The sequence below is a fragment of the Mixophyes fleayi genome, chromosome 4 (assembly GCF_038048845.1).
Source record: "Mixophyes fleayi isolate aMixFle1 chromosome 4, aMixFle1.hap1, whole genome shotgun sequence".
NCBI classification, from domain to species: domain Eukaryota; kingdom Metazoa; phylum Chordata; class Amphibia; order Anura; family Limnodynastidae; genus Mixophyes; species Mixophyes fleayi.
In genome coordinates, this window is record NC_134405.1 from 182007393 (window position 1) to 182022309 (window position 14917).

General features: G+C 41.4%; 1 protein-coding gene across 1 annotated transcript in view; it reads left to right on the forward strand.

Moving 5' to 3' along the window:
- The window catches only part of SLC13A1 (solute carrier family 13 member 1), a 79158-nt gene that overhangs the window by 15862 nt on the left and 48379 nt on the right, over window positions 1-14917 (forward strand). Inside the window, exons 5-7 of the mRNA XM_075208939.1 lie at window positions 365-416; window positions 510-555; window positions 7431-7487. Coding sequence (XP_075065040.1) covers window positions 365-416; window positions 510-555; window positions 7431-7487 — 155 coding nt within the window. The remainder of the gene's footprint in view (window positions 1-364; window positions 417-509; window positions 556-7430; window positions 7488-14917) is intronic.

The following is a 14917-nucleotide window of genomic DNA, read 5'->3' on the forward strand; positions in this document are numbered from 1 at the left end:
ATTATTTTGCATGTTAATCAGTCTATTTATTACTTCCTCTGTACACTGATCTCTGCTGAAGGATTTTCAACTCTTTCATTGTATAGCTTTTAAATCTCAATGTAATGGCAACAACTTGTGTGATACATTTAATGAAATTACTAAAATGTATTACATGCAGACGTTTGATCGTTACAGAATTCTCCAGTGGACGGCGTTCTAGAAAGACCATTGATAAATAATACCTCTATTATGGCAACTATAATATTTTGCTCACTTTTAGCTACATGCATATTAACATTGTCAAGTAACAGCACTTGCTAAGTAGAGTAACAACACTTGCTATGGAATTCACAATGTTATCCTTTGTGTTAATGACTTACAGAACCAAGCACTGAAATGGGTACAAAATGTGATCCAGAGAAACATATTAATGGGTAAGGGTCAGAATTTCACAGATTTAAATACCTGTCAGTCACCTTTTATTTCCCCTAATACAACTTATATTTACAGTAATTTATTTCTTGCAGGTACAGTAATGGAGCAGTGACTAAGGCGAACGATAAACAATGCACAGTAGGTTTTTATTTTTCTACCAATATTACCATACAATGCTAACTGAACTGACCATTGCCTACATTGAGGACCTCATTTAGAGTCGGATGCAAAGTCCGTTTTAGGCGCATTGAACAAAAAAACACTATCACGCATGTGAAGTAAGCACCATATCCGCCTGCATCTTGGACGCAATTTACACTTGCGAGAGCTTGCGACTCACTACGAGAGAAAGGGCAGAACGTGGAATTGTGAAGGCGGGACCATGTAAGTAAATCCTAGACGCAGTGAGGCACAGACGCAACACACGTCAAAAAAGGGGTAAAACTGTGCGGCAGGAATTAGGTGGCGCAAGCGGTTAGCTAGCTGCAGGAACTGCTCGCAGCTCAGTAGGGTATTACAAGTGGAACGCAACTGGGGTTGCTTGCTACTCGTAATACCCTACCAAGCTGCGGCGCAGTCCCACTGTCACGACTGATAGTGGGTGTATGACTGGTAGAAGGTACCTGCTGTTGTTGGCGCAACTCAGAGGAAGGCGCGGAGTCTAACGTGCCCCTGGTATTCACCAGGAACCCCCGCAAGGAAGTATGGACTCCGCTGCAGGGACACGCAGGTCGCGGTCCTTCCTAGAGTCCACAGCGAGATACAAGGGGGTGTCAGACAGGCCGGTTCAGCAACGTTCAGGTAGAGGAGGTACAAAAGGGAAATCCAGAAGAATGGTGAGGCAAGCCGAGTCGGTAACCTTCAGGGAGCGCAGTACACAGGCAGAATCCAGATAGGGGTGGTCAAACGGTCCGGGTCAAAAGGGTCACAAGCAGCACGAGGAATGTCAGGAACAATATAGCAACTGGTACACACAAACGCTGGAGGCAGGAAGACCTGATACTCTGGCACTGACTAGAGGACAGGAAGGGGTTTAAATAATGTGGGGATCCAATCAGCATCAGCGCTGCAGCGCTGTCATGCCTGCCGCCGGGAATCACATAGCGTCCCGTTGCCTAGCAACGGGGCGCGTCATACTGCTAGGGAATGGATGGCAGGGGGAATCCGGAAGTGACGCGTCTGGTTGCCTAGCAACCAGACGCGCGATCAGACAGTCAGGCGGCCGTGCGGACGGCGCCTGACACCCACTCCTACACTTCTTAGATGGACTTTGTGTCCCACTCTATATGAGGTCCTGAATGTATTGTTGAGTGAGTTACTACTAATGTGCTGTGATGTGTTTTCTATTGCTGTCATATATTACACAATTGTGTGTCTGTGTTCAGGTGTGTTTCTGTTTATTTGAAAATAATTGAGGATGTATGTATGTGTGAATACATGGAAGAATGTATTATTGTGTTTTTGTGCAAGTGGCTGTCCTTGTATTTTCCACTGGGAAGCCATGTCATTGTTGCAAAGTGGATGTTTATAAACTGGAAGATAACAATGTAATACATTGGTTTGTTTATACTGTGCTTGGTATACTATGATGTATAGCGTACCCAGCGTATTATAGTGTTGTCACTGTAAATTTAAGTCAGGTATTAATTCAAATATGATCTGCATGTGAAGTGATTCATTGCTGTAGTGGGTATGAAAGCTGATCAAGAAGACAAATCGTATGTTCTCAAGCTTTAGATTATGTTTCGGTCTGCAATATAGCCAATTTTCCAGTATCCTTTACTTATCTGAAAGAGTACTGAAAGCAAGACAACCAGTAAGTGAGAAGACAACAACTTACATATAGATGAGCCTGGTTAGTAAAATATAGAATAAAGTATATATATATTCAAACATCTTCTTGGGTTCTCTTCTTTCTCAGTAAATCTAGTAATATTTCAGTGTACATCATTACGCTAAATGAAAGTATACAAGGTTATATTGAAACAAACTTAGGGGTATATTTACTAAACTGCGGATTTTAAAAGTGGAGATGTTGCCTATAGCAAAAAATCTGATTCTAGCTGTCATTTTGTAGAATGCACTTAATGATAGCAAGAATCTGATTGGTTGCTATAGGCAACATATCCACTTTTTCAAACCCACAGTTTAGTAAATCTAGCCCTTAAAGTACAAAGAGCAGTTCAAAGATTAAACCACCATCAATCAGAGGCAGTATTAAACATAAACTGCATTATTCATTCATCTGCAGTTTTATAGTAAACTTTTCACCAAAACTCATGGAAAGACCGTTAGCTCGTGATGTAGGAGCTGGATGTAAGTCCATTTTATGCAAAAAGATGTCTTATTTCAATTCTATATCATTTCCTATGCAAACAAATTGTCCCCATAATTTGAGTTATCATCTTTTTTTTTTATAATGTGCCACAACGGGCCTACAGCCCTGTACATAGCAATCAACAAAATTAAAAGATATAAAAACAACAAAATTACAAAACGAACTGAGATTTTACGGAGGTGGAAGAGGCAGGATTCCGAGAGGTACTGAATGTGGGGGTTGAAGAAAAGGGATCTGTCATCCATCACGGATGACGGATGACATCCAGGCTACAGACTTGAGGGACAGAGAAGAAGGTGGTATTGTCAATAGAAAGGGAGAGGGGGGGGGGGGGGTGTGAGAGGACCTTGGAAGGGGGAAGACAATGATTTCCATTGAGTGTATCTTGTGTTTGTAGCCCCTTTTGCTTGGAGGGGGTCCTCATGTGTAAGTGGAGTAAGCTAAAGGCATCCAGACATAAGTAAACTATTCCCTGTTTGTGATAAATCCATTTTGTCTTACATGTATTTTTAATATAATGCCTTTTAGGAAGAGTAGCTTTTGCGTTCTACAGGCATGGTGCAAGTTTATCTGTTGATGAAGTCACATCTGTGCTCTGGTTGCATCTGTGTGCTATATTTAAATCTATCTTAATATATGTGTCCAGATATGTTTTTATGAAGTGGAAATTTAGAAGTGGCGGTATGGAAAATGTAAGTGAATGGAATTTGATAGTTTTACAATGAAGACAGTGGGAGTACCACCATATACCAGCCCAATTCGACCACTGATCATACTAAGAAAGAATTAAATTTGCATGACTTTAAACAGGGAACCTATCTGCTCCTCTGTCGTTCAAATTATCATCATAATAACAAATGACACTAAGCAGTGGAGAGAATATCATCCAATGCCTCATTGTTCTGCATTTGCAGAACATCCACTCTTCTTTTTTGTACTAGTATTGATATATTTCTTGGGGAATCTCATTTTTAATACCCAATTATTTTATAGCCTTAATTCTGGAACAACTGCAATATCTTTCCAAACTGCCACCCTATTCTTGTGTCATTGTATTACTAATGGAAACAATGGAAAATAACTTCTAGATGATGGCATGAAAGTGGCAATTAACTTTTGATAACATTTTATCGCATTCACAAAAAAACAGTATGGTAATAACAGGCATTGTGCTAGTTCCTGTCTCTGGGTGGTTGGTAATTACAGGCACTGTGCTAGTTCTTGTCTCTGGGTGTTTGGCAATTACAGGCATTGTGCTAGTTCCTGGCTTTGGGTGGTTGGTAATTACAGGCATTATGCTAGTTCTTGTCTCTGGGTGTTTGGCAATTACAGGCATTGTGCTAGTTCCTGGCTCTGGGCGGTTGGTAATTACAGACATTGTACTAGTTCCTGGCTCTGGGTGGTTGGTAATTACAGGCATTGTGCTAGTTCGTGGCTCTGGGTGGTTGGTAATTACAGACATTGTACTAGTTCCTGGCTCTGGGTGGTTGGTAATTACAGGCATTGTGCTAGTTCCTGGCTCTGGGCGGTTGGTAATTACAGACATTGTACTAGTTCCTGGCTCTGGGTGGTTGGTAATTACAGGCATTGTGCTAGTTCCTGGCTCTGGGCGGTTGGTAATTACAGACATTGTACTAGTTCCTGGCTCTGGGTGGTTGGTAATTACAGGCATTGTGCTAGTTCGTGGCTCTGGGTGGTTGGTAATTACAGACATTGTACTAGTTCCTGGCTCTGGGTGGTTGGTAATTACAGGCATTGTGCTAGTTCCTGGCTCTGGGCGGTTGGTAATTACAGACATTGTACTAGTTCCTGGCTCTGGGTGGTTGGTAATTACAGACATTGTACTAGTTCCTGGCTCTGGGCGGTTGGTAATTACAGGCATTGTGCTAGTTCCTGGCTCTGGGCGGTTGGTAATTACAGACATTGTACTAGTTCCTGGCTCTGGGTGGTTGGTAATTACAGGCATTGTGCTAGTTCCTGGCTCTGGGCGGTTGGTAATTACAGACATTGTACTAGTTCCTGGCTCTGGGTGGTTGGTAATTACAGGCATTGTGCTAGTTCGTGGCTCTGGGTGGTTGGTAATTACAGACATTGTACTAGTTCCTGGCTCTGGGTGGTTGGTAATTACAGGCATTGTGCTAGTTCCTGGCTCTGGGCGGTTGGTAATTACAGACATTGTACTAGTTCCTGGCTCTGGGTGGTTGGTAATTACAGGCATTGTGCTAGTTCCTGGCTCTGGGCGGTTGGTAATTACAGACATTGTACTAGTTCCTGGCTCTGGGTGGTTGGTAATTACAGGCATTGTGCTAGTTCCTGGCTCTGGGCGGTTGGTAATTACAGACATTGTACTAGTTCCTGGCTCTGGGTGGTTGATAATTACAGGCATTGTGCTATTTTCTGGCTCTATGTGGTTGGTAATTACACACACTGCACTAATTCCTTGCTCTGGGCAGTTGGTAATTACAGACACTGTGCTAATTCCTGGCTCCAAATGAGTGATTCTGATTTGAATTGGAGTCATGTTCGCTGGTAGATCTCACCAATGTCATGACTGGCAGTTTGAGAGAGAGAAACTAGTTAGGGAGAAATTATGTGGTTTAACTAAACTTTTTAAGAAATGGCTCCAAACTGAAACTAGTTTTTGATGAGCTAGCCACATATGTGGAGAGAGTCTACACTAAGCAGTGGGTGACACAACCACTGGCATCCCTGTTTTAGTTGACACCACATCCAAAAGGGTGTGTAAATGTCCCAAATGCCCCTACTGCTGAGAGTGCCTGGACAGAGATGGATTCAACATGGAATATATGTAGCCAGGTATGCTCTGAATGCGCAAGTGTGGGTCACCTATGGACCCAATGTCCAGTGTTACAGGAGCCAATAGACTGTAGACTGTCCTATGCTGCCCCAGTTTTCCCTTCCTACTGTGCTATGTACTTGTTTTAATGAAAGCCTCAAATATACCAGGTGGCTGTAATGGAACGTCCTGCTTCCTGTCTGCTGCACAGCAACAGGCAGCCTGGCGATTGGCTGTGTGTTGCTAAACACTGACCACCAATGCTTTTGATCGTCGGGCCCTCCATGTAATCAGTAGTACATGCTTTAGTCCACATAGGGAGTGAAATTACCCTGGTCTATCCAACTATCCATTGTTCAGGTTCTCGATGTACATGAAACCCCTAAAACCTACAACAAAACCCTGTTGCCGTGTATGTGTCAGATGATTACTGTAGCAGCCACCATAGTCCCAAAGTAGCTGTACTCCTTTATTTTAGGAAGAGACTTTCCACACTTTGTGGAGCGCCTACAGGCAGATCCTAAGTGACAGAAGGTGAAGCTGTCATAAAGGAACTACTTATTTGGGACACTAAACTTGTAGAAATTCTGAATAAAACACAGAAAACCCTTAAGGAGAAGCAACGAGAGAAGGGCACTGTCCGGGGGCGAACAGTTCACTTTCAGTGCGAGATACCCTAAAGGAAATGCCACAACAACAGGCAAAAGATGAAGGGTTGCTTTCTGATATTAAAACTGGAAAAGTGGTTGGAAACATGAATCACCAAAAAACAGCAAAATTGAAAAAGGAAGGTATAAAGACTTCCTAGTTTGTGCAATGTAATTGTCAAAGATGTTCATTCCTTGATTGTTAAATGAATAGTTACACTACTGAATGAATGATCTTATAAGTGCCCGGGTCATGAAATGGTAATTGTGATCAGTGGTGTTACAGATGTACACATGACAAACTTTTTAAGTATCCAGTGTGTGTTTATGCAGTGTTGGCATAAGCACATGAAGAGACACAGTTCGCATACTGAAAATGTTTCGCTGTCTCTAATGTCATATAGTTGATCTGAGAGAATGATTTGGGGTTCATCTAAGGAAGAGACACTTTACAAGGCAAGAAGTGCTGCTATTTTGGGACTGTCATCTTGATTTGGTTCAACTAGGGAGAGGAATATATGGTAAAGTGAGTGACTTAACAAGTGCATTTAGCAGAGTGTCTTCTCCCCAAAGTGTGGCTATATTGAAGTCTTGCAAACAGGCCAAATAGAGTACCTGTTCTAATCATCCTTATCTAGGGGAAATGGGAGATGTCACTGTCAGTGAGAGGAAGACATGGACTTGACATATGTAAGTCAGGATAGGGCTGGGAAGGAGCTTAAGTTTTAAAAGACTGGTGTTTCCTGTGGTTGAGTTAATCAATGCTGGACAATCTAAAAGTGAGTAGAATTATGTTAGATTAGGAATCGATCCCAATAAGAAAACTCTAAAAACATACTGGTAGGTTAATTGACTATTAAATTGACCCTAGTGTCTCTCTCTCTCTCTCTCTCTCTCTCTCTCTCTTTCTCTCCCTCCCTCCCCTGTAAGCTCCAATGGGGCAGGGACTGATGTGAATGAGTTCTCTGTACAATGCTGCAGAACTAGACACACTATATAAATAGCTGATGATAATGATGACTTGTTTGTTTTGTGTAAGGACAAATAAACCATATGAATTAATTCTGACAAAGACACACTTAATGAGGTAAGCTTTCAAAATGTACCTCAAACATTCCTATAGACCACCAAACTAGTTTCAGGACATTATGTAATATCTAAACAATTTAAAATGTGGTATCCACTATGATATAAATACATTTTATTCTCATTATATTTGTTTTCAAATCAGGTTAATGAAGATTCGGAATGTGCAACCTGTAATCAACAAGAGAAAGACGTGCACGAGGTAATATCTAAATCTAGAATTATGTGTTTACTATCAAAAAATGAAATATATATACAATATATTAATGTCCAACATGTACCCAATATACTGTGGCACAATACAGAATAGTAACTTACCTGACTAACAGAACACCTTCAAACGGCAATGTGAGCGAGAAAGCCAATCAGAAGCTGCAGTCTCTGTGATTGAAGCTTCCGATTTGTCCTTCTGCTAACAGCCCTTGCATCTCCTCCGCAGTATCACACAGACCTGGTTTACGAACTGAGAAATGGCCCACTGAGCCCTGTGAAAATGGCTGCATTGGCTCCAGGGAGGGAAAGGGGCATATTAGTAATAGATGGTAAGGCACCTTGAATGTGACTCCCATTATTATACATTTTGCCAGCTCTATGCTTTAATTGGCAAAGCAGAAGAGGCAAATACTCACCAACTCCAGTGTTTAATTTATCCAAATTCAGGGGAAATCTCTAGTGGTCTAGTCCCATTACACATAGCTTGCCTTGTCTGCCTTGTCTGGGACTTAGAATTATGCTGCTATTATCTTAATGAACTAGTAATGGTGAAACTGTTTGTCTCTTCTGCTTAGCCAAGGGACATGGTTTCCAGTAGAAAACAATATAAGCAAGACAGAGTTAGTTGTAGCTGTTAAAACATGGACAATTACTACAGAAAATGCAATTTAAGGTATAAATAATGATCTGGAAGAAATATATTAAAGCTTACATCATATATTATCCACTTTTTTGTCAAAGGCACAGTGTAGATTAATACGAAAGTAAATGTTTGCTAAACACCATGTTTATAAAAAGGTAAATACTCGAGTGGACTTTTATTAAATCACAGGCAATTGTCTTTGCTATGTAAGCCATTCAAGCCATTATCTAATAATTTTCACTAGAAAGTGACAATATCTAAATTCACCAGCAACCACTATCAACAGAGAAATGAGAACATAGGACTTCAGACAGTAGTCCAATTACCAACTTCCTGACTCAAACTGATAAATCAGTGAGGCACAGACTGTATCACATGTCAAATAGGAAACATACAGAATCAGAAATAACAACATTAGCACACACAAAGACAATTACTTGGGGTTGAGTGCACCAAAGGACATTTGACCTTTAAAGCCTGAGTATTGGTAGATTATATTAGTAGATTATATTAGGGCAGATAGGGACAGTGACCCATTGCTCAAGATTTTATGTGATCCAGGTAAAGTTTAACAGAGATGTGGACCCGCTATGCTGCTAGTGATTGATGCTAGCTGACCTGGGATGCAACAAGGGACTGAGAGGCATCGCCATAGCAACCCACAGTTTGTGGCCCTCAGGCTAGTCTTACTAGGCAGGTGTTGCCTAACATGAGAGAAATCAGTGAACAGGTCAAAATCAGGTCTGGAAGCAGAGGGTCCATGTCAATTTAAAACACCAAAAATCAAGAATGGACAGCACATATTTATATATGGAAAACAAGGCAGAGGTCATGGTCATAGGCAAAGAAACATAATAAAAACAAGTTGGGTCAGTACAGAGAATCGGTCGTTGGTGGGGGGAGCAGGGTAGTTAAAAAAAAACCAAAAACATACTCACGTGATCGCGGCGCCGGCCCCCCTCCTCTCTGCTGCTCTGTGCTCCATTGCTCCAGACTGACTGAATGCCGGGTGTGACGTCATCATGTCACGCCCAGCATTTAGTCAGTCTGGAGCAATGGAGCACAGAGGAGCAGAGAAGACCAAAAAGAAGAGAGAAGAAAAGGTAAGTGAAGGGAGGAAAATGGGTGTGGGGGGGGGGGGGCCACGGAGGGGTTAAAAAACAGGGGACCAGAAGGTAAAGAAGAGGAAGTTCACATACAACCTGAACTTAACTCTAGTTATCTTTCAAGAAACTTGACATATTACAAATCATTGGCTGTAAAAATGGTTCAAATATGTAGAGAGAATATGGCATGACGAATCATTTGGTTTGTTGGCTGCCCCTTGGGACTGTAAGTTATGTGTTATATTGAGTAAGGTTTATAGGATTAGACAAACTGCTAATGTTGGTGTTCCTTGGTACTTGTGGAGATCTATGAATGTATAGCAATAAAAAGAAACAATATTTTGTAGAGAATCAGATCAGCCCTCAGACTTTGGCTATAACTACTTGATACATTTTTATAATTGATAATAGTTATCTAGGGTGACCAAAACAAATTGTAGTAGTGAGAATTATTAGTTGATATTGATAGAATTATGTATCTTCATGAGTAATCATAATTAGTGAATATACCTAGAACATAATAAACAGGGTCTATTGTGTGTGTAGAGTGTATAGTACAATTTCACACTATTTTAACATTACAACACTATAACAATCTTGCTCGTTACAGTCAAAAATAATATTTTTCAAAACATAGCCATAATAAATGCTAATAAGCAACAACCATGCACACGGATCATAAGTACGCAAATGAATACTGACTTTATTTCTGTTCCCCAGTTTGTGTGGGGAACTGAACTCTTTGTGTACACACTGCATTCTTTCTATACTACACTGTGGTGCTAGATGTCCTGAAAGTCAGGGGTGCTTGGACATGTGTGACGCTCCGGCGAATTGAGAGCCTAGTGATTTTGATGTGTTAGCCACGCCCCAATGGCACATTTGCCACGCCCCCAAATGCATGACCACACTTCCGAAAAATTTTGCGCCGCTGTAAGGAGGCACAATTTTTTTTAGCATACTCGACTATAAGGGGGGCCCCATGAATTTGTTGTACCAGGACCCTGAATTCCTCTTGGCAGCCCTGGCCCCCACAACAAAATCTTTGTTTTCTTTTTGTCCAACTAACCTTAATAGTGACAGGAAATAATTTCTCCTATGCACACTGTGCTTACTGTCTGTAAACCTAGTGACAGCCAGTTCTTTAAAACATCTGTAAACAGAGCACTCTAGCTTGCAATCAGCTACTCAGAAAATACATATGAAATGTCAGATAACTAACGTTATTATTTGTATGGTACAATTTCCACATATGGAAACGCTACAAGCTATATTTTCGTACTGAATTACTGTGACATTAAGGTTTCTTTGTCCCTGTAATCATGACATATTATATAAACCTCGGCCTGTGTCAAAGTAAGACACATGACTGGCCAGTACATACATTCAGTTGACTTTCTAAGTGAGTTTTAATTACTTAGTATGTTATTAATGATTAGTCATCAGTAAATTATAGTTTTAATACAGAGTCTATTAATTGTCCTACAGTCAAGTTGTGAATGTTAATTGACAACTTTTGCAGTTTCACATTTGACAGCAGTGAATAATCCTGACTTGCCTGCCTTTACAGTGCTCTGAGTCAGTCATTCAGCATTCTGTAAGGAGTTTATGTCAAGTACAAGTTCAATCATACTTTATTGACATAACTGTTGTACGTGTTAGTCGTGTCATCATGAGTCTTTATTGTTTTACTGCACTATATTAATGGTGATACTCAGAAGTCAGCAGAAGCTCTGCAAATGACCCTTGGTGTGTACATCTATGGCATGTATCTTTCTAGTAGCTAATTATAAATACGAGCCAGTGATTATGTAGAAAACTCAATGCACTGCAAGGTCATTTACTTTATAGGGATGTATCCCAGTTAATCACAAGCCATTTAGGGAAGCAGATATTTTTAATGCCACAGCTGTAAATAATTGTGGATACCAGACCACAAAACCGGTACATTTGTCTTATCTGTGTGGAGTTTGTATGTTCTCCCCGTGTTTGCGTGGTTTTTCTCCGGGTGCTCCGGTTTCCTCCCACACTCCCAAAAACATACTGGTAGGTTAATTGGCTGCTAAGAAATTGACCCTAGTCTGTGTCTGTCTGTCTGTGTGTGTGTTAGGGAATTTAGACTGTAAGCCCCAATGGGGCAGGGACTGATGTGAGTGAGTTCTCTGTACAGCGCTGCGGAATTAGTGGCGCTATATAAATAAATGATGATGATTATAAAGCATTGTTGTTAAAATTGAGTTATCCTGATTCAAATTTCTACAAATTGATTTTATCGATTTGGGAATTAATTAAAACATTAAAATTAAGGACAAATTTTTAATTTCACATGCAATAAAAAAAATAAAACGATAATAAACAATCATAATATATATTTTAAGGAACTTAAAAGGTTTTCATGAATTAGTTTCCCAAAAATGAGTCCAATATTGGTAATGGTCCAGAAAATAAATCCATAGGAGACTCACTCTTATCTTCTGCAGGACTACTAGTGTGGCTGTCTTTCCCAATGACGAAAGCACTGAAATAAAACAAATGGCCAATTTTATCAATTCTTTTCCGGTTCTTTTTATTTTATTGTTGCATGAGAAAAAACACCAGTGCACACAGACCCTGTTGTACTAATAATCTTTATTCTCATCAAGCATATCTTCAAGGGTGCAAAGAACCTAATTGTCTGTAACCTATATTCAGTGTTTGCGGTAGGGCTGCTCTCTGCATTTTTCTTAACTCACTGTTTTAGTCATGATTGAAATACAAAATGCAATGTCATTAGCATTACCAGATATGTCAGGTTGTGTGCTCAGTTAAAGATGTTATGTCTTATCCTTTTCTCAAAAAAAGGTAATGTATATCATCATTAATGACAATAAAACAGGGAAAATGTGAAAGGAAATGGTAAAAATGTTAGTATAGGTAGCGCTTTGCTCCGTTTTCTTAACTGCAGCCGAATCACTGGGGGTCTAGCAGGAAGTGGGGCGAAGCTGTGAACGTCTGATTTGAACTACTGCCTAGAGCCCTGTAAACCGGAAATTCAGCTTTTTCGCGCCGAGACTTCCATCGGCACTTTGCGAGACCGACGCACTCTCTAGAGCTGCCTACTGTTGCTCATATATATAACTCCCATACCATTCTGCTGTGAACCGGAGGCTACCAGTAATAATAGGAGAGCCAGTCTATGTCCATAAGTACCTGCACGGACGTGCAGTGTTCTAAGAGTGTATATTGCTGATATCTACTGTATACCTGCACACAAGTGTGTACTGCCTGACTGCAACTGTACTAAAAGGTCAGCTTCTGTGAGTACCTGCATTCTCCTGTTGTTATCATCTTTAACAACAACCTCTTTAAGAAACAAAAGTATTGTGGTGTAACATCCACATGAACACCACTGAACGCCTTTAGTAACATCAGAAGCAGGGCCAGTGCTAGGGTCCTAAGCGCCCTAGGCACACTTTCACATCCCCGCCCCCCCCCCAGGCACACTTCACTTTCACATCTGCGCCCCTCCTCCCCAGGCACACTTTCACATCCCCGCCCCCCCCCCCCAGGCACACTTCACTTTCACATCTGCGCCCCTCCTCCCCAGGCACACTTTCACAAACCGTGCCTTCCCCCCAGGCACACTTTCACAATTCGCACCCCCCCCTGACGCACTTTCACAATCCGTGCCCCTCCTCCCCACGTCTTTCCTTACCTTTACTTGCCACCATAAAGCTGCTCCTCTCTGCTCCGTCTCCTCCCCTCCACTCACTGACACTGTCGGGCCATGATGATGATGTCATGCCCGACAGTCAGTGAGTGGAGGGGAGGAGACGGAGCAGAGAGGCGGCGGTGGTGATCCATAGCCCCTTCCCCCTCCCCGTGGATTTATCGGAAGCTGTGCGGCGGCCGTGGAAGGTATGGTCAGCGGTCGCCGCACAGTTTTAAAATAATTTTAATTCTGTGGCGCCCTCCAGAGCCCTGATCAGAAGGTATAACCAACAGCTTATGGGCGCAGCACCGTCTGTTAAAGTTAACGCTTAAATGTAAAGAACGATAGCAGAATTACAAGAGAATAAAAGGAAGCTGATATCATTTGATTTCCTTGTAATAGCTTTTGGAGTCTAATGATACCAAGTTAACAACAGAAATCGTGTGAGCTAAGCTACTGCAATTCAAGCAGAGAATTCCTGTCAAAGCAAACGCTGAGAGTACCACTCTACTCACAAAAGGCTCGAAGTCCAAGAAGCCCAAGTACAAAGGCTTTAAATGTCATAAGATGCGGAACAAGGCATCTGAATGTAGGCTGAAAGTTTCAAGTGGTGCGAAACAGAAGAAGCATGAAAAAACTAATGAGTGCTGGTATATGGACTGAGGGGCCACAAGACATTTTAGCTGCAATCAGGAATGGTTCAGTTCGTTGAAACCATGTGATTCTATTTCAGTAAAAGAAATCAGAGATAAAGTTCTTATTGCATCGAATGTCCGGACAATCACAGTTCACCTAAGAATAAAAAGTGAAATTATCACTACAGACATCTAAGACATCCTGTGTGTACCAGATTTGAGAACCAACCTTATAGCTATAAGCATCCTTGAGAGAAAAGGGTACAAGGTCAAATTCGCAGAGGGCAAATGTGTGGTTCAAAACCAGAGAGGTACTGTAATTGCAACAGCAACCCGTTGTAACCAACTTTATGTCCTAGACATCAAAGAATGTCATACGATGGCAGCTTCAGACACCAATTAATCAATGGAGCTGTGGCATAGGAGAATGGGTGATCTGGGATATGACAACGTCCAGAAACTCGCTGATGGGATGGTGACAGGTATCACTGTGAGCAGTTTGGAGAGACCGACATGCAAGAGCTGTATAAAGGGTAAGTAAACTAGTTGCCCCTTACCCTAGTCATCAACTAGAGCTGAAGCACCCCTAGCTCTAGTGCAGGGGTGTCCAACCTTTTAGCTTCCCTGGGCCACATTGGAAGATGACGAGTTGGTTTGGGCCGCACATAAAATACACTAACCCTAACGATAGCTGATCATCGAAAAAAACCATAGAAAACATAGTTAACATATTAAACTTACTTGGAAATGAAGTTAGTAAGAGTTAGGAAACCTGTTGCAGAATCATGATTAAAGCAGTAGTCCCATTACCAGCTACAATTTTACTTACCTGCATCTGTCCCTTAATGGGGTTCGGGGAATTAAATGCCAAAAACTTTTTTTTCCTCTCTTTCTGCACCCATGAATCATTTTTTTTATTGACCAGTTTGAAATGGTCACCGATATAGGTAGCATCAGGAGGACTAATAGAAATCTACAGAGATTTAAAGATAGGGTGGTGGAAAAAATGGCTCATGGAGCAGCCTCCGATGAGGGTAACAGTGGGTGATATTTTCACCCTACTCAGCACTGCACATTTAAAATGGTTTAAAATATTAAAAATATGATCATCTGTTAATATTTATATTAGATACATACAGAGAACACAGCTAGTTCATAATTGCATGGTGCAGAAAGTCCAAATTCAGAGTAACAACAATAAGATACTGGAATATCTTTCACTGCTGCTGATAGTTCGCGCGGGTGACTCCCCTGGGCTGTGCTACGCAATGGATGTCGGGGGTGATGATGTCACCCCCGACATTCACTGCGAGCACCACACGGAGGAGCTGACCAGGGAGGGAG